The sequence below is a fragment of the Clarias gariepinus genome, chromosome 16 (genome assembly GCF_024256425.1).
Source record: "Clarias gariepinus isolate MV-2021 ecotype Netherlands chromosome 16, CGAR_prim_01v2, whole genome shotgun sequence".
Lineage (NCBI taxonomy): Eukaryota > Metazoa > Chordata > Actinopteri > Siluriformes > Clariidae > Clarias > Clarias gariepinus.
The window spans coordinates 12,889,349-12,908,639 of record NC_071115.1 but is presented as its reverse complement, the minus strand read 5'-3'; the positions used below and the strand labels follow the sequence as shown (position 1 = coordinate 12,908,639).

The 19,291-nt window shown below is 37.7% G+C and overlaps 1 protein-coding gene across 1 annotated transcript; it reads left to right on the top strand.

Annotated features, from left to right (window-relative positions):
• Positions 1 to 4,424: 4,424 nt before the first annotated feature.
• On the top strand, positions 4,425 to 19,000 carry cbx1a (chromobox homolog 1a (HP1 beta homolog Drosophila)). The gene is made up of 6 exons (XM_053514267.1): positions 4,425 to 4,588; positions 10,068 to 10,171; positions 15,655 to 15,829; positions 16,701 to 16,878; positions 17,041 to 17,132; positions 18,471 to 19,000. The coding sequence occupies exons 2-6, from the start codon at positions 10,123 to 10,125 to the stop codon at positions 18,613 to 18,615; spliced, it is 639 nt and encodes a 212-aa protein (XP_053370242.1). The 5' UTR covers positions 4,425 to 4,588; positions 10,068 to 10,122; the 3' UTR covers positions 18,616 to 19,000.
• Positions 19,001 to 19,291: the final 291 nt, after the last annotated feature.

Below are 19,291 nucleotides of genomic sequence, written 5' to 3'. Positions count from 1 at the left end.
CAGAGGGAAGCATGAAGTGCTCTAAAATTCCGTGGTAGAGGGCTGTGTTGGCCCTGAGCTGAATAAAACACAGTGGTTACATACTCACACCTAAAGGTTACAAGGCAAACCGGATCATCACCAGCTATGGAAACTTCACATGTGACTTCATTAATCTCGGATTCTGTGCCTCTCCACTCTTTATTAAGAAGACGGGACCATGATTCCCAAATTGAATGCAAACTTTTCTTTTATCTGAAAAGAGGGCTTTGAACCACTGGCAACAGTCCAGTTCTTTTTCTCTTTATCCCAGGTAAGACACTTCTGACACATCTGGTTCAGGGGTGGCTTGATACTACTGTAGGAATTTAAAAGTTGTACCCTGTTCCTTAAAGGGGTCATCCAGACACATTTTTCATTAAATGTTAATATGATCTTTAGGGTCCTAATGAAAAGTTTGTAATATATTTAATTAAAAATTCTCAATGGTTGTGTAAAAAAACACTACTTTTAACTGGTAAAAACTAGCTCTGTTCTCAGCAACCTGTTTCAGTACATGCTGCTTTAAATGCTTATGATCTCTGCTGTGCCCACCCCCCAGTTCTGTGGGGCGTGTCTTCACAACACACGTGGGGTATAGCCACGGGAGTGTAGTCCAGTGCGGGCAATGCTTTGGACTGCATTACCCACAAAGCATTTCCCACAACGCAGTGCGGGCAATGCTTTGAGGGTAATGCAGTCCAAACTGAAAAACGCTGGAATATAGAGCCTGAGCCTGTTTTCTTAAGTAGTTTTTGGTTTAATTTAAGTACGCAACCTACGTGGAAGTTTGTAATATCGCCTGACAACGCAAAAGTTAAAAGAATGGACATGCATCGACTCGATTTGTCTTTCTCATCACTGCATGGGCATGAATTAACGGGCTGTTACGCTGCCGCGAGCAACAACAACAAAAGCGGAGAAGCTTACTGAGAGAGATACAAACGCGATGTGTTTACTGATGTGTTTACATGACTTCTTAATCTTCGACAGACATCGTTATAAACCATCTAACGTTACAAAGGTAAGCATAATATAGTTTTCCGACTACGTACACAGTTTGCAACTAGACAATCACCTTAATGATTTGTTTATTATAAATGGGCGATTAGGGATTATATAGAGACGGCTGTAGAGAAGAAGCCATAACCATGTTCTATGAGAGTATAAGTTAACTTGCACTCCGCATTCATCCTGATTATTAAAAAGGCGATCTGCAAAGATTCATAGAAAAAGGAATTACACTCATGAGCCTGGTGAAGATGAAGCAGGAACACAAAGCGTTAGTACAGATCCATTTTTCAGGAGCAGCTTCGTAGCAAAACCAGCTATATATAGACCCGCATTTATAAAGCAGTCTAGTGAAAAATGATTAGCGCAAACATGAACGCATTTAGGTAAATCGGCGGGGACGTTAGTTTCAAAAACAAAATTCAGCCACTGCGTTCTCAGTGGTTCAGATGTTGGTAGTACATGACGACTGCTGTGTTCGCTATTACACCCAACAACTGTACAACACACTCGCTTAGGCAACATTTGCTCCAGCGGCGAAAAACATTGGCCGACAGCTTCTTCTTACTCAGGGCGGGTCTTTGCTAAAACACTAGTGTCAATCAACTATAGTAGGTGCGGCCTCTTGCGGTGTGGCGTCACATCGACAGGCATTTGCGATTGGCCTGATTTCAGAAGGGGCATGTTATTGTAATAAATGAAAAGATTTATCATCGTATAGTGGTTGTGTACACACTCTCCTAACACACAGTTCAGGCCAAACAGCTTAAAAAAGTGCATGTAGGCCTGTATGACCCGTTTAAAGACGTCTGTTAACTGTTTTTTTTTGTACTGTGGATAATTTTGTTCATTTACCCATCATAATCATATATGTTATAATTGTTCTGAATAATTAATAAAAACATTTTAGAAAATGTGTTATGGACTATAATTAACATATTTATCGAAATCATTCGTCGGGTGTGTTGTAATTAGAGATGGGCCCGATCCGATATGATATCGGTATCGGGTCCGATATAGCCGTAAGTCCGTCATCGGATATCGGTCAGACAGGCCCGATCTATATATTCCAGTTCGCAGCTAGCACTGGACCTTAAACTCGACGCAATGCACCGCTCCTTATTCCATACCATAAACCTGCGGCAACTTCGATCTGAGCAAGCGAATAACATTAGCCGTTGTTGTGAACAAAATGTCGCTCGTTTGGAGATACTTTAGTTTGGAAACGCCAAAAAGCAAGACGGCTACTTGCAATGTGTGTAAAGCCAGCGTGCCGAGGGGTGGAAGTACGGTTGCGTCGTACAATACAACTAATTTAATCAAGCACCTGCAGAGATTTCACGGGAAAGAGTACCAGGAGTTTATGCTAGCAAACGGGGAAAAAGACACCAGGCAGCAGAAGCTCGTCGGCTTTTTTTACTGACTTTTTTTTTACTCTAAAGATGTTTATTTCTTTGCAGTTTTATTTTAAAGCCTTATTCAGTTGGTGCTGTTGTTGGTCTGTTGCTTGACCTGTCAAATAGATGCGTCTGGGCTTATTGTTTTTAACTTACTTTTTTGATAGTTAAGATATTTATTTAAAATGTATTAGTTTTGCACTTTTATTTTTTACACAGTTGTTGCTGCTAAAATGGATATAATACTTGAACTTATTTCAACCAAGATTGTTGTGTTTTTGATATTTACAAAATTTTTCAGCTGTTGCTGCTACCTTTTTGTGAAGTGTGACATAAATTCCTTTGGAATGCCTTTAAATTCAAAGTAGTTGTGTATATTTTTTGCTCTTCTAACAAGTGCTTAATAGTTTATTTATTCTGTGATGTAACCTTACAAACAGCACAATTTCAACAAAAATAATGCTAATATTAATGTAAAAAGATGTATTATATCGGAATCTGTATCGGTATCGACAGTCGTGTATCGGAATCGAATCGGAACTGGAAAATCGTGGATCGGCCCATCACTAGTTGTAATGCAGTAACATCATGTTCTAGAATGCTCTTATACTGTGTATTTATTTATTGATCCATGTATATAACGGTAAAGGTATTAAAGAAACGACATCTATGATTGGTTAGGTAGCAGACTACCAAGCTAACTCGCAGGCTCTAACTGGCCATTTTAATAGAACATCTGTACACCTGCTTATTAATGCAATATTTCCCACCATCAAGTTTTGCAGCAACAGGGCAACACAAAAAGCAAATTAAAAAACTATTAAGAACCTAGGTTACAGTTCATGTAGTTATATTCACTAATGACTTTATCCATACGCAGGGTCACAGTGAGTCCAAATTCACAGTGTAATTACCCACTCGCATAGAATTTTCCATATGCTACAAATGGGTAATAATTTGAAATGCTGTGTTGCAGTGTGATGTCCATTAAACATAGTTCTAAGCAGAAAAAGCATCAATGAAAGAATATCACACTGAAAAACTGTTATAAGACATTTTGACATCATGCCCTTTTCCCAAATGCATTACTTGCTTTTCATGGGAAAGTGTGCTATTTCATGTAGGGTTCTTGTGTATGTCCTCAATGTGCATTTATCATGCCCTTTGGAAAACACTGAATCAGAGCATTTTTTGTGATTATATGTCAGGCCCAGTCAGATGGATTTGAGTACAGTACATCATTTACATTTGTCAGTTAAATTTATGCATGATAAATTATACAATAACAAGGGTATTAGCTTATGTAATATATTCATATCAAATGGAAAATGAAGAATCAAAGTTTAAATTCCATCACATTGCATCATTTATTTCAATTTCTTATATAGGCAGAAGTTGTTTACTCTATAATCTATATACATCTATACCACTTTATCTTGTTTACAGGGTCACAGGAGGCCTGGCGGTTATTCCAGAGGGCCTAGGGCACAAGGTGGTGCCAACTGATCGTATGTGCACACCCTCATACGCTTATTCACACACTATGGGTAATTTTCGCCAATTAGCCTAATCTGCATGTTCTCAGACTGTGGAAGGAAACCTTAGGACCTAGAGGAAACCTACCAAGCATAGGAAGCATGGGTTTTGAAGAAACTATAAAAAAAAAAAAAAAACAGATGTGGGAATCGATCCTGGCTTTGCATGGTGACAGTATAAACCTCTACACCACAGCATATGTATAAGTATTTAAGAATATTCCTCTTTTGTTATTCTCAGCCAGCGTCACTAAAAGGTGAGCTATGGTGAAATAATAAACTTAAGAACTAAACTAAAGAATCCATGCATATTACTTAAAATATATTTATACCTTTTTATAACAAAAAGCTCAAACGAACTTACCCAAAATCAGACTTGGATGAGACAGAGCAAGTGAGCGCGAGCTAAATCCGTCTCAAAACTGCAGCTCCCATGATTCCACCTTCCTACGTCATCAGCGTCGGTCGGAATTGGCGGGTCGCAAAATCTTTTGTCTGGCCGAGTAACGAACCTATTTCGTCAAAACCCCGTTCTTAAAAGCATTTTAAACTGCCCGCGGTGCTTTTTGGAAAACAAATCTTAGCACTCATTTGGGGGTGTTGCGTCGTTATTTTATTCATCCAAAGGTAGGTCACGTTGTTTTGTCGCCATATTTAACTAACGTTAGCTAACTGTTAGAATGAATCATGTTTTCTGCAGCATAAGCTTGCAAGGACTTCATATACATGTTTCAAGTGGTAACTAACTGCAATTGCAGTCATGTAAAACAGTGTGTTGTAACTGGAATTGAATTATGTGCATGTTTTGTAGTCCGTGTTTGTAGGCTGCAGGTCAACATGGAGACCGAGGCGTGCTGCGTTCTCGCTTCTCTCAGAGCTGCTCGCTCGGGCCGCTTTATTATTTTCTGTGGGGTTGTGAGGACATTTCCGCAGATGAATTCAACAATGGCATTATGACGTTCGTTATTATTTCAAATGTTTGGCCGTACATGAGTCTTAGTTTATTGTCATTTCAATAGCCGTATCTATCTTGTAGCATTATATGGAGTAGTGTAAACCAGCTCGGCTTAGATGGTTCAGCCCACTCCGCCTGGAGAAAGAAAGAAAAACGCCTCCTCTCCCGGTGACTTTGGATAACCCTAGGGACGCTTGTTTTGCTGTACAGGCCAAATATATGTGCCATGATCTGTTTTGCGTAGTATTGACGCTGCAGCAAAACGTTTTATTTTAGTAAATTGCACACAACAGCGAACATTTTTACCTGTTTCCTGTTCGGTGTTTTTTTAATTATTATTTTTTTTTTTTTGCGCGCGCAGGCGCACCGGAAGCGCGGTTTCCTGCTAGTAGAAAAGCTCAGGCAACGGCCACGCAGCACAATACAGCTGCTTCAGTTTGTTCTAATTATTATTAGTAGTAGAGTAATAAAAGTTTTGTTGCTATTTATGCAAGGTAATCTTTAGCTAGCTAACAGTAACGTTGGCAGTTTGGGGTCTGTTTATATTTGATGGAGAGTTTAAGTGACTAGATTGCAAAATGAGGACCCACACAACCATGTAGACATTCGTGCAAAAAAAAAAAAAAAATCCTAAACTAAAGGCACAAATTACTATTTAATTTTTTTTTATATCGCATTGTTTTATTGCAGTGTGTTTGATCATTGCAGTGATGCAATAATACATCCAATGTACATGACACCAAAGTCTCTGTACATGAGGAAATCAACACTGGTTTACAGCTTGACAGTCACTTCAGGATGCTCTTTTGTCAAAAGCATATTAATCTATTTGGAGAAAAACTTATGTATATAAATTAAGTATAAAACGTATTAAAATATTTTTTTGATCAATAAAAAAAGTAGTCTTAATTTTTGGCACAACCTGTAAAATCAAATGTTTATATTGTCACTGTACAAGTATGTGTGCAACTAGAGCAATGACGTAACATTAAGCAATAATAGTACTACAGCTGCGAAAATGTAGATATGGAGGCTTCAAAAGGAATACAACAAAATACAATATTGTTTTTTAAATTTATAATACAGCTTAATTTTTCAAGTGGCTCTTTACTAGGTGTACTCTTTTATTGGCTTACTTTTTGTCACGGGCTTGTTACCCCTCAACTAACCAACAGTCTTTTAGCTAATGGTAATGATATACTTTTGTCAACAGCTAATTAACGAATTTGATGTTCATGGTTTTATATGACCTATGAGCAAATAAATAGTTTCAAATAAATAGTTTCAAAAACTTTCATTTTCAATATAAGTACTCTACAATATCGTTATTTCTTAAAACTGACTATTTTTGATAAAGAATCCACATTATTTAGGGTAAAATGATGCTATAAAAAAAAAGCTTACTTTCTGCACATATCTGATGTATGAAGTCTGCAGCATTAACATTTTAAGGTGTATATATAGTGAACTCCGTACAGTTTAGTAAAGTAATATGCAGTTTTGACATGTAGCACAAGGTTGCATCTCTGCGCTTGTAATTATTTTCAATTGTTATTGTCAGAAATATTACAAGGATTTCAAAAAACGTTTTTGTGCACATCAGCAGGTGAAAGTGTGAAACCGCTCATCTTGAAGAGCTTTAAATCTGATTAGATGATAACAGTTTTCTGTTTATGTATTTCAAACCTGGTCAGCAAAGTTCTTAGTTCTTATGTCAGACACACACTGGGAAAATACTGCAGATGATTACTTTTACCTACAGTAGCTGCCCTAAACTAGGAAAAATAGATCTTTGGGGCATGGCTCCCTTGCTTTAGTTGCAATTTTGATGCAACCCTTTAGATCGTTGTTAAAGATGGGTTTTGCAAGTGTATTTTCCCCTTGATGGTTGACTAAGCCATAAAGAGAAGAATTATGTTGGAAAAAACCCACATGCTTTAAATAAGTGGGGACCAAGTAAAGAGCCTTTACAATTTATTAAATTTAAACAGGTTGTGTTTATTCAGGTGATTATTTATCTTCACTCTTTTTGTAAATGCGAGTTGAACTTTTAAAAATATTGTTTTAATAACCAGCAGTAATAGATATTAATATTTTGGAAGAATGATGTGTTTAAAAAATACTGCCTGGGAACAATTCTGAGCTGGGCAATTTCCAGGGAAAATATCATACTTTCGAAATATTTGTTAATATTGCTAATGGTTATTAAAACAAAGTCCTTTTTTTTTTTAACAAAGTAAGTTTAACTCTGCATCTAAAACCTGTGGTTGTAGCTTAGAATTGTTATAAAGTCTTTGCAAATTGGTAAAAAGAAATAAACTTCATTGTTGTAGTTACAAATGGAATAACTGTCCATGGTGCTGTTAGTCTGGATTAATTACTAGTGATGATGGTCAATAGCTGTTCTATACGCAATTATTCGCTTGGGTTATCGACTAATAATCAGTTTAACTGCACAGTATAATGCTATTTTTAAAGATTTCTGTATTTTTTTCCCCGAGTCTCAGTCAGAAACCAATCAAAATTGTTGTGCATACAAGTCGTTTATGTTACCATAATTTTTAGTCGTTATAAATTTTCCTGTGATGCCCCCCCGAACGTGAGTACAGTGTAAGTAATAGGAGCCAAATTCCACAATCTTCATTTCTTGCTAAAAATACCTTCCAAAGTATATTTGAGACATACAGTGGTGTGAAAAACTATTATCCTGATTTCTTATTCTTTTGCATGTTTGTCACACTTAAATGTTTCTGCTCATCAAAAACCGTTAACTATTAGTCAAAGATAACATAATTGAACACAAAATGCAGTTTTTAAATGATGTTTTTTTTGTATTATTTAGGGAGAAAAAAAATTCAAACCTACATGGCCCTGTGTGAAAAAGTGATTGCCCCCTTTGTTAAAAAATAACTTAACTGTGGTTTATCACACCTGAGTTCAGTGGTGAACCTTCCCGGGAGTGGCCGGCTGACCAAAATTACCCCAAGAGACAACTCATCCGAGAGGCCACAAAAGACCCCAGGACAACATCTAAAGAACTGCAGGCCTCACTTGCCTTAATTAAGGTCAGTGTTTACGACTCCACCATAAGAAAGAGACTGGGAAAAAACGGCCTGCATGGCAGATTTCCAAGGTGCAAACCACTTTTAAGCAAAAAGGACATTAAGGCTCGTCTCAATTTTGCTAAAAAACATCTCAATGATTGCCAAGACTTTGGGGGAAATACCTCGTGGACCGACGAGACAAAAGTTGAACTTTTTGGAAGGTGCGTGTCCCGTTACATCTGGCGTAAAAGTAACACAGCATTTTAGAAAAAGAACATCATACCAACAGTAAAATATGGTGGTAGTAGTGTGATGGTCTGGGGTTGTTTTGCTGCTTCAGGACCTGGAAGGCTTGCTGTGATAGATGGAACCATGAATTCTACTGTCTACCAAAAAATCCTGAAGGAGAATGTCCGGCCATCTGTTCGTCAACTCAAGCTAAAGCGATCTTGGGTGCTGCAGCAGGACAATGACCCAAAACACACCGGCAAATCCACCTTTGAATGGCTGAAGAAAAACAAAATGAAGACTTTGGAGTGGCCTAGTCAAAGTCCTGACCTGAATCTTATTGAGATATTGTGGCATGACCTTAAAAAGGCGGTTCATGCTAGAAAACCCTCAAATAAAGCTGAATTACAACAATTCTGCAAAGATGAGTGGGCCAAAATTCCTCCAAAGCGCTGTAAAAGACTTGTTGCAAGTTATCGCAAACGCTTGATTGCAGTTATTGCTGCTAAGGGTGGCCCAATCAGTTATTAGGTTCAGGGGGCAATTACTTTTTCACACAGGGCCATGTAGGTTTGGATTTTTTTTCTCCCTAAGTAATAAAAACCATCATTTAAAAACTGCATTTTGTGTTTACTTGTGTTATCTTTGACTAATAGTTAAATGTGTTTAATGATCAGAAACATTTTGTGTGACAAACATGCAAAAGAATAAGAAATCAGGAATGGGGCAAATAGTTTTTCACACCACTGTATGTAGCTTCTTCAGGCATGCTGAACTAAATCAAGCTGGTATCTGTTAAAGGTATGGTGTATTGAGTTCAAATTTAATTATTTTCTTTCCTGGTTAGCCATATAGATCGTTTTCAGGCCATATGGCAAGTTCTGGTTACCCATACACAGTCAAGTTGAAAGCATGCGTATTTATTGCCATTGTTCACATTCAGGAATTTTTTATTATTTAAATTGAATGCCATCATCATTGTTGATTGTGTGCAATGCACAGGAAATCAACTGATCATCGACTATAATCAATGCTCATTTATTAATTAGCATCACATCAACAGTAACACAAGCAGGATACTTTCATCTTGTGCAATTAAAAGTGGAGTTGTTCCTTGTTGTGGGCTGTCTTAGCTAAAGTTTGTAAAAAACGCAGTTGTGTTTAATCCCACTGCACTTGCTGCAAAAAATGCTAATAGTAGGTATGTTGAGATTTGTCAAAACACATATGTTACCCAAAACACACATTTAAACTTCCAGCAGGTTAAAAGTGGGTTGTGGCGTAACATTTGAAGAAAATACTTTAATTTCGAGCCTGTTACATCTGAAAAATTGTAGAGACTCAAACAGTCATTAGTAACCTGTGTAATTAATTATGTAGCCCCACTAAGGTGAAATCGTCCTCTTTGGTTAATTGAGTGAAAATCACTGCTTTCGTAACCTTTTGAAGAAGAAACGCATGTGACTGTAGGCAGGATGCACTGTTTTCTGTCCAAATGTATGTTTAAGACCTGCCTGAGTTAGATGTAACTAATATGAAAATGTGAAGTTAAAGAATTGCAGATACTAACACAAGATGACTATTAGGATGACGTTGATTTATAATAAACAAAAACTGCTGATTGAAGTACTGTTGGATTTTGTCACACACGTGTGACTGAATCTCAAGTATTTTATCCCACATGTTTTTTAAAAATTGTTTAGCTAGGAAACAATTACGCAAATGTTTTATTATTGTTGTTTTTATTGGTAGTAATAATGTTGTATATCCTTACCAATTATATTTTTCTGCCTTGTTATTCTTTCCCTGATGTCACTTGATTTTATGACTCCCTTGACCCCCTGCCTCTTCCCCTAATCTGCCCTTTCACTCTGTTCAGCTCTTTTGACGTTGACAAGGAACCAGAAGGTTCCGCAGAATCTTCCTCGACGAGTATGAGCCAGCCAACAGACAACACTAGTGATGCTGCCCCTGTCACCTCAGGTGTCGCACTTTCTATTATGCTAAGCTTCACTTCACTGTGTTGTCTCACTTTGCCGTCTTTTTTGGGAATGGGTGATGGTGATGTCCGTGGCACATTTACTCTGCACACTGGGTCAAAAGTAAAATCACAAGAGTGGAAATGCAGTTTCAGGGTTTAGCACTAGATCGTTAATATTAAAGGAGAAACTGAACAGGGTTTAGTGTTGACATGTCCACACTTTGGGCACAAAATGTTAAACAAGTCTCATTTCATATGAAGGTACAGGTGCAGTACCTGTCACTGACTGTATTCGCAATGCATATTATTATAAACATAGTTTGATTTATTAAGCCTCTTTTAGACATGCACTCCTTTCTCTTAACAAACACAGTGTTTCCTAACGGTGTCAGTCAGACCTATTAACATTTACCCATCATCTTTAACCTGGCACAATTTTGAACTGCATGCATTTGCATCAACAGGTGGGTGCATACAAGATTATTACATAATAGGGTAGGATGTTGCTACCACCTGCTTTAAAAGCTGTGACCTAATCCCAGATATTAGTCTGAAGCTGCTGGTATGCCTGCAAAAAACAATTGTTTTTGTTGAAATCTTGAGCAACGTCATCAAACAATGCTTAGATTAAAGAGCTCTCCTCCCTTTATGCCAAGGCCTTTTTTTGGAGTAAGAAAACCTTATACTTTGTCTCATGGTAAACTGTGCGAGTTGTTCAACAAAGGTCAGTGACTGGGTAAGAGGGGGAAATTATTCAGTAATGAGCCACACAAGGCCAGTGTCAGTGTAACTCTGGTCAATCAGCTGTCCTTTGCCTCTTACATTGCTAACCTTACTCCTGCTTAGAGATTTTTTTTTTTCTTTATAACATTAGAAGAGTTCGTCCTTTTCTCTCCACACAGGCCACTTAGGTGCTTGTAAGGTCACTTGATATTTCGAGACTGGGCTCCTGCAACTCACTCATTGCAGGTCTGCCTCTGTGCGCCATTCACCCTTTGCAGTTGAGCCAGATTGTGGCTGCACACCTTTTTAACCCTCCTAAATTTTTCCACACCACCTGACTTCTCCGATCCACTGGCTTACTGTAGCTGTCTGCATCAAATTCAAATCACTGATGCTAACCTACAAAGCAAAAATGGCCCATCACCTACTTACCTCAAAGCACTTATCACAGCCCGCCACTGCAGCACATTTTCCCCGATCCTTCAGCACTATTTGACTGGTCCCACCATCTCTCACGAATAAAAGGTGACATGAATTACTGGTAATAGGTAATCCATCTGATTCTTAGGTGTTTGGGTTTAAACATTATCACATGCAAAAAGTAAATGTGGCAACACTTCTTTGCTTTATATTTTAAACAATGTATACACAGATCAGTCGTAACACAAAAACACCCACCTAATATTGTTTAGATTCCCCATTTGCTATCAAAACAGCTTTGTTCAACACAAGACCTCTGATGGTGTGCTATATGTGTCAAAAACCAAGATCTATCACATTCCACAGATGCTCTTCTGTGAAAGTTGATAGCCAAGTCAACACATTGAACTTGTTCCTCAAACTGTTGCTGAAAATATTTTCAGTGTTGCGGAGTGCGTTGTCTTGCTAAAGATCCCACTGCCATCAGCAAATTTTGTTTCCTTAAAGGGGTATCCTTGGTTTGCAATAGGGTTTAGGTATTTGGAACATCCTCTAGTAATATCCAATATAAAGGGCAGGACCCAAGGAGTCCCTCCATAACATTGACCACACCTGCTGGCTTTACTACTTCCCATAGAGCATTCTGGTGCCAACTCGTACCTCAGGAATTTGAGGCACATGCACCCATCTATCTAGATGATATAAAACAGAAAATGAGATGGATCGGACAAGGTCATCTTCCTGTTACTCCTTGGCCCAGTTCTAATACTTCTGTGCTCTTTGTCGGCAGTGGACAGGGTTGAGCATAGTTACTCTGACTGGTCTACAGCTGCACAGCTTAATTTACTATAAGCTGTGATCCACTGTGTGTTTTGACTCCTCTCTATCAGAAACAGCATGAACAAATTTTTTCATTTATTTGCTTTTTTTTTTTTTTTTTTTGCAATTTTGTGTCTAACAGAAACTATTGTTAGACTCAACCAGGCAGGCTACTTTAATTTTTGGTTATCTTTCACAACGTGCGTTCATGACCCTGCACCAGTTCACCTGTTGTCTTTCCTTGGACCACAGCATAATGCATTAAGTATTCCTTACCTGCTTGGACTCCTTTGTCTAGCTATCACAATTTGGCCGTTGTCAAAGTCACTCAGATCCTTTCTCTTTAACATTTTTCTTGTTTCCAACAACTTCAAGAACTCACTGTTCACTTGCTGGCTAATATATCATACACCTTGACAAGTGCAACTAACAACATGATGTTACTTCATCACTTTACAATTTTATCAGCGTATGCTTACCGACAGTTTCACATACTAAAACCTCAGAATCTCTTTGCTTATACAGCCTAACAATTAAATGTTTTTTTTTTTCTTTTTTTTAACAGCTTACAAAAACATGTGGGGGTTTAGAATATAATAAATAACGTCCTAAAATTCATCTTAACTATGATCTTGAACATTTTAAAATCTACATCAGGGTTTTATTCTTTTTAGTGTTTTGTTGTGTAAAATCTAAAGGGAAATCTTAAATAGTATCCCTTTTATTTTCTTACACGTCTGATTTTTGCTTTGGGCTGGGGAAAACTGATTACAGTTTTTGCTTCCACTTATTTTACTGTCAGTCAAATGCTAGTTTTATGCTAGGCCTCCCTCCACCTTCACCTGTTTAGAAATGAATATGCTATGAGGTTTAGACAATTGATGGTACAAATAGAATCAATGTTTCAAGTCAGATTGTATTCTAGGTATTGATGAAATCTGTTCCTGATGGGGCTTGACAAAAGAAAGGCTGTTGGACGTTTATTATATATTAATTGTTTATTATATATTAATATGTATTTATTATATATACCTAGATTGTAAAAAGAATATGTCAGCAGTCTTAACCCCCTAAATTTAAATATAACATCTATGTCTATGTTGCAGCTCTCTGTAAAGCCTACAGTTATTTACAGCAAATTTTTTTGGAAGGTTCTAAATGTGGACTTTGTACTGAATGCTTTAGTTCCTCCTTTTCACAATCATGTGACTACCCTCATGTAGCTTAGTATAAGCATGACGCTTGCTGTAATTCAGTTGAAGGTGCAGTTCAAACTCAGAACACTAATAATCTCAAAAAGGGCAATTAATTTATATAGATGGATAAAAATTTACATCAACTAGTGTGTAATAGTGACAACCTGAGGGCCTAACTACAAATTCCCTGAACAAAATATGGTCAGGTTGATTAATATACTCTCTGCCTTCCACTTGCCTCCTACAAAGTGAACACAGGGTTGTGTGTGTGTGTCTTTTTTTGTTTTGTTTTTTTCTTTGCTGGATTCCAATAATCTTAAAGTCCTTAACAATATTGCATGAACAGTTTTTCGTCTTTCACGGACAACCCATTATACCAACACGTGAAAAGGTTAAAAATAAGTTTGATTGAAATCCCCAGAAAAATGTTCTTTTTAAACAAATGGATTCGCTGATGTCATGTCTTAACAATACAGTCAGTGTCGGTGTATCAAATCTAATCTGAGAGTCAAACACTGTAGCCAGGTATTTCTAAGTTTGTACAATCAGTATGTCCTGACTATGACATTAAGTATCTATTTGACATCGCTCTTTCTCGAATCTATGATAAGTTCCATTGTTTTAGTCACGTTTAGATCAAAGCAGTTGTCATTTCATTATTTAACAAATTCAGGTAGTGCATGACCAAACTGGTGACCCTGAAGAAAAAAAAAATAAATAAAAAAAAAAAAAACAATGTGGCCTTTATGAGACGGCCTGCAGCTATCTGTATACAAATTAAAAAGCAGGGCAGAGAGTAGTAAGAGATGTTTAATTTGATCAAAATTATGTTGTTTTTGGACAAATGCCTACAAAGTTCTTTAAGCTTGTAGAATATACCGCCTGGGGCCTCTGAGTGGCGCAGTGGTAAAGCGTTCGCCCTATCATCCGGAGATCGCTGGTTTGAACCCCCGTTGATGCTGTTTTCCTCTCACAGCAGGAGGCACAGAGAGAGCTGATTGGCCGAGCTCTCCCCGGGGGGAGGGATGAGAGGTACTTGTGCTCCCACATTAGTCACGGCTCTACAGCCAATCAGGGGCGTCTGTGAGCTCGCGCACACGGAAGGAGCGGCTAGCGCTTTCCTCCGAGTGTGTTACTCTGCCCCTAACGGTGCGTGAGCGAGCAGTTCGAAAAGATGCGGTCGGCTTGCGTCACGTGGTTCGGAGGAAACACGGGATAGCTTTCGTCCTCCCGACTGAGTGGTTGTAGTAGCCTTGATGTGTGTGGGAGCCTCCTAGTGACGGGGAGTAATTGGCCATGGCTAGATTGGGGAGAAAATCAGGGAAAAAGAATTGGGCAGGACTAAATAAAAAAAAAAAAATAATAAAATAAAAAAAAAATATATATATATATATATATACCGCCTGGCAAAAGATTTGCACTCTAAGATTTAATTCAGTGTGCAGTACTGGAGCGGGCAGTTCATGTGTAAAAATGGTTTCTCATTCTCTAAGAACTAAGAACAGTCTTTCACAATTTGAGTCCTGTGCCACCAGTGAAGAAAGTCTCCATTAATGTAATACCCTTGTCATTTAGTACATTCAGGTTGTCAGCTGACTTTTTATTGCCACATAACGTTGCTGAGACTAGACTTAAGACTAAAGCAACCCCAGATCATAACACTGCCTCCAGAGTCTTTTACAGTGGGCACTATGCATGATGGGTGCATTGCTTCAGCACCTTCCATCTTTCTCTGATGTGACCATTGCTCTGGAATAGCTGTCTATCAGGACTGATCAGACTACTTTACCTTTTACCCTTTTAACCTTCTGAAAAAGGGTCAAAATATTGTTTAGCATTAAGCAAAGACAACAGTAAGGATGTATTAAAATTAGGTTAAGACCTGTGTGACACATTATTAAAGCCTGGAAAAATAGTGCCAACTTGGCATGGTTCATCGAAAAAAAAAAATCATGAATGACATCGAAGATCACTTGAATGTTTGAAATTGCATTATAAGATAATTGGACAGTACAATCATAGCTACTGTATATTTAATAGTGAATGTCGGAGCGTTTTTACACACACAATGTGACGTATCAGGATTGGAACCAAACAGCTGTATGTCATAAGAGAATCATTTTTGTGTTCTGATGAGTCCAAATTGACTATTACATCCTTATGCAGATTGCACATCAGATTGCAGGCCAGCCAGTATATAAAGTATATTGGTTTCATACCACTGGGTAATAATTTGATTTAAAGGAAGTACATATGTATACAGACTAGGTTGGATATTCAAGAGAGAAAAGACAAAGCTAAACTGCTTTTCCTCTTTTGCCATGTAGAACCTGCACAGACAGCTGCCAAACTGGCAACCACCGGCGGAAAGAAGCAGACCAAGAAGAAGGTGGAAGAGGTGGTAGAAGAGGAAGAGGAAGAATATGTTGTGGAGAAAGTTCTGGACCGACGGGTGGTGAAGGGCAGAGTCGAATACCTGCTCAAATGGAAAGGCTTCACAGAGTGAGTGAAAGCATAAAAGTTGACCATATACCAAATAAAATTTGTGCTCTGAAAGACTTAAATATTTAAATGATCAATATTCTGGTTAATTTTTACTTTGGTTACTGTTTTTTTCTCACGAAGAGGGTCATACTTAATCGACCCCTGAGGGTAATTTTGTTGCAACAACGCGATAACATTTTTATGTACAAGGACAAAGAACAATGCAGCACCCATAATCTAAGTAAATAAATAATAAATGAAGTCAAAATAATGTTGCCATTAAGAATTAGGCCCTGCTTCATCTCTAGCTAAAGGGAATAAAAACGGAAAGTCATGTTGATATTTCTTAGATCACAAGTTGGCTAATTAAGGTTCTGGTCACTCAGTACCTCGTAACTCAAATATGCATTATATTGCTGTGTTGGACTGCATTCTGCATCTTGGACTCTGTTAACCCATGGACTGCATTCTGCATCTTGGAAAATATGTTAACCCATACCCTTTAATAATAAGTTTCTTATAATGAGGCTGAATGTTGCTGAAAAGCCTTTGTTCTGTTTTAAGCGCTAACAAAGAAATCTTGTACGTTTAAGCTTTTTAACCAGTCATTTTAAACACTAATGTAAACCAACTGAAGCAAAACTGTCAATGCGTAGCTGCAGCACCAACTTAAACAGGATCCCGGCTGCAGCCATCTCACATATGCTGAATTAAAGTAAGCCAGACCTTCGTCTTGCAAATGACACCACCAGCCAACAAATTACCAGAAACCTCAACATGACAAATATTCAATGCTAACATATTTATTTTTGTTATGGAATCTTTCTTTGAGTTAATCACTTGCTTACACTAATAAGCAATGTAATGATGCTTTTTATTTCCCAAATAGTGAGGACAACACATGGGAGCCTGAAGATAACCTTGACTGTCCAGACCTGATAGCTGAGTACCTGCAGTCACAGAAGAAGGCTGGAGATGAGAAAAAAGATGCAGGTGGCAAAAGAAAAGTGGGAGAGTCAGATAATGAGACAGGCAGTGAAGACAGGCCAAAGAAGAGGAAAGATGAAGTAAGAAAAATGTATTTACTTCATGGCCATTAGTGTAAATTAAAACTGTATACCAATGTGTTTAAACTGCATTATGTACATTTGCTTTGAACTCGGGCTATAATTAAATAAACTGGAAACCTACATTTAAATTACAATATGAAAGTTGATTTCCTGTTGCAGGAGAAGCCACGGGGCTTTGCCCGGGGATTGGATCCTGAGCGCATTATCGGAGCCACAGATTCCAGCGGAGAGTTGATGTTCCTCATGAAATGGTATGTGAGGATACCTTTCTGTTCAAACAGCCTTTATCCTTATGTATATCAGTGAAACACATAAGTTATTCAGGCATAGATTTTTACAAACAGGTTTTTGGGATGGGAAGATTTACAAGTAAGTGTGTGTGTGTGTGTATGTTTAATGTTGAATTTGAAAGTTAAGATTTGGACGTCAAGACTTTCAGCTTTAACTGAAAGTTAAAGCTTGTTTTGACCAAAATGTGGCTTTACCCATTTAGGAATTATAGTCATAAACACTGACGTCCAGTTGCATTTTCAGTTTTGGACTTTTCTCTCATTACTCAATGACCAATTAAGCAGATAAATGGCCTGGTTGAGTTTTACATTTGCATTTGATAGCTGTGTTGGTAGCACTTATACTCTTAGCATGAGGTGTTCTTTGCAAGTGAAGGGAGCCTAAATCAATAGGATAAAGGGAAACAAAAGCATAAGAGATATCAAAAACATTGGGAATGATCAGTATAATAGTTTGGATCATTCTTAAAAAGAAGCAATTAAATAGTAAGCTCAGCATCAGCCTGGGAGGCCATGGAAGACAACTAAAGAACTCTACTAACATCTAGCCAAGTCATAAAGTCAAGAGACAAGTCACAATAAGGTGCAAACCACTGGTTAATGCTCATGGCCAGATAAGACTTTGGCAGAAAACTTTGCCAGATTCTTTTGATTAATTAAACCAAGGTTAACTTGTACCATAATCATGGGAAAAGAAAAGAATGGAGAAAGAAGGGAACAGCCTATAATACAAAGCATACCACATCATCTGTTAAACGGTGGAAGCAGAATTATGGCATAAAAATATATCCCTGCCAATGGAATCAGGTTATTAATGTTTATCGGTGACCTGACTTCTAATACAAGTAACGGGATGAATTTTAAAGTGTATATATCTATACCCACTGCTCAGATTCATCCAAATGCTGCAAAACTGATAGGATGGCACTTCATATTCCTTAGAAAGCTCTGAGTATGATATCGGAGGCAAAGAAAATGCAATATTTTTCACTAGACAAGTCATTCAGCTGCTCTTGAACCCAGTAGAGCATGTTTTTCACTTATTGAAACCATGACTGAAGGCAGAAAGATCCACAAACAAGCAGCAGCTGAAGGCACCTGCAGTAAAGGCCTGGAAAAGCATCTCTTGAGGAAACTCAGCATTTGGTCGTGTCCATTCCAGACTTTAGGCAGTAATGGCAGTAATTTATAAATGATTAATGCCACTGCTTTATAACAGTTCTATGACTTTTTTTTTTTTGTTAGTTTTTTTCTATGTATTGAAGCTTATGTAGGTATTTTCCTGTCTCTTGCTTACAGGAAAAATTCAGATGAGGCAGATCTTGTGCCAGCAAAGGAAGCGAATGTGAAGTGCCCACAAGTAGTTATTTCATTCTATGAGGAGCGGCTAACGTGGCATTCGTACCCTAATGAGGAGGAGGAGAAGAAAGATGACAAAAACTAAACAACAGGCAGAACCTGGCATCATGGTTTTGACAAAATGGCAGATTTTTTTTTTTTTTTAAAGCTTTTTAACTTTTGCCATAAATGTTGGACACTTGGATATTGTCTAGAACACACATACAGTGGTGGGGTTTTCTGGAGATTTAAATATTAAAGAGTCTGTATAGCAACTGCAGAAACACTTCTCCATTTGATACGGCTTTTTTTTTTCTCTGATTGGATTATGGGAAATGTAATTTACCAAACTGAAGTTGGTCCTAATTCGCTCTTTGTCTCAGATACATTTTTATGTGATGCCTACACTCTTGCAGGTATATATTGTGATGTAAGGCATAGACACTGGTATTTTTAACCAAGAATAAACTTCTACAGTTTATTAATATTCATTTCTTAAGTTTCATTTTAATATTTAGATTGACAAACCTTTTCTCAGTCCAGGTGTTCACATAGCCCTGCCCTATAATCTCCCTTATTATATTTACCAGGAATCTCTGAAGGACATTGATTTCACATTGATGGCCACCATTTGTTAGTATTTATATTTTATTTTTTTGTGTGTGTCTGTCTGGTCAGTTGCTGTTCAATACTTGGAAAATGCTTATGAACCTTTTTCCTACTTTGATTAATATAAAAGTTCCTCCATGAGCGTTGGAATGCGCTTAGAGTTGTTCTTGCTT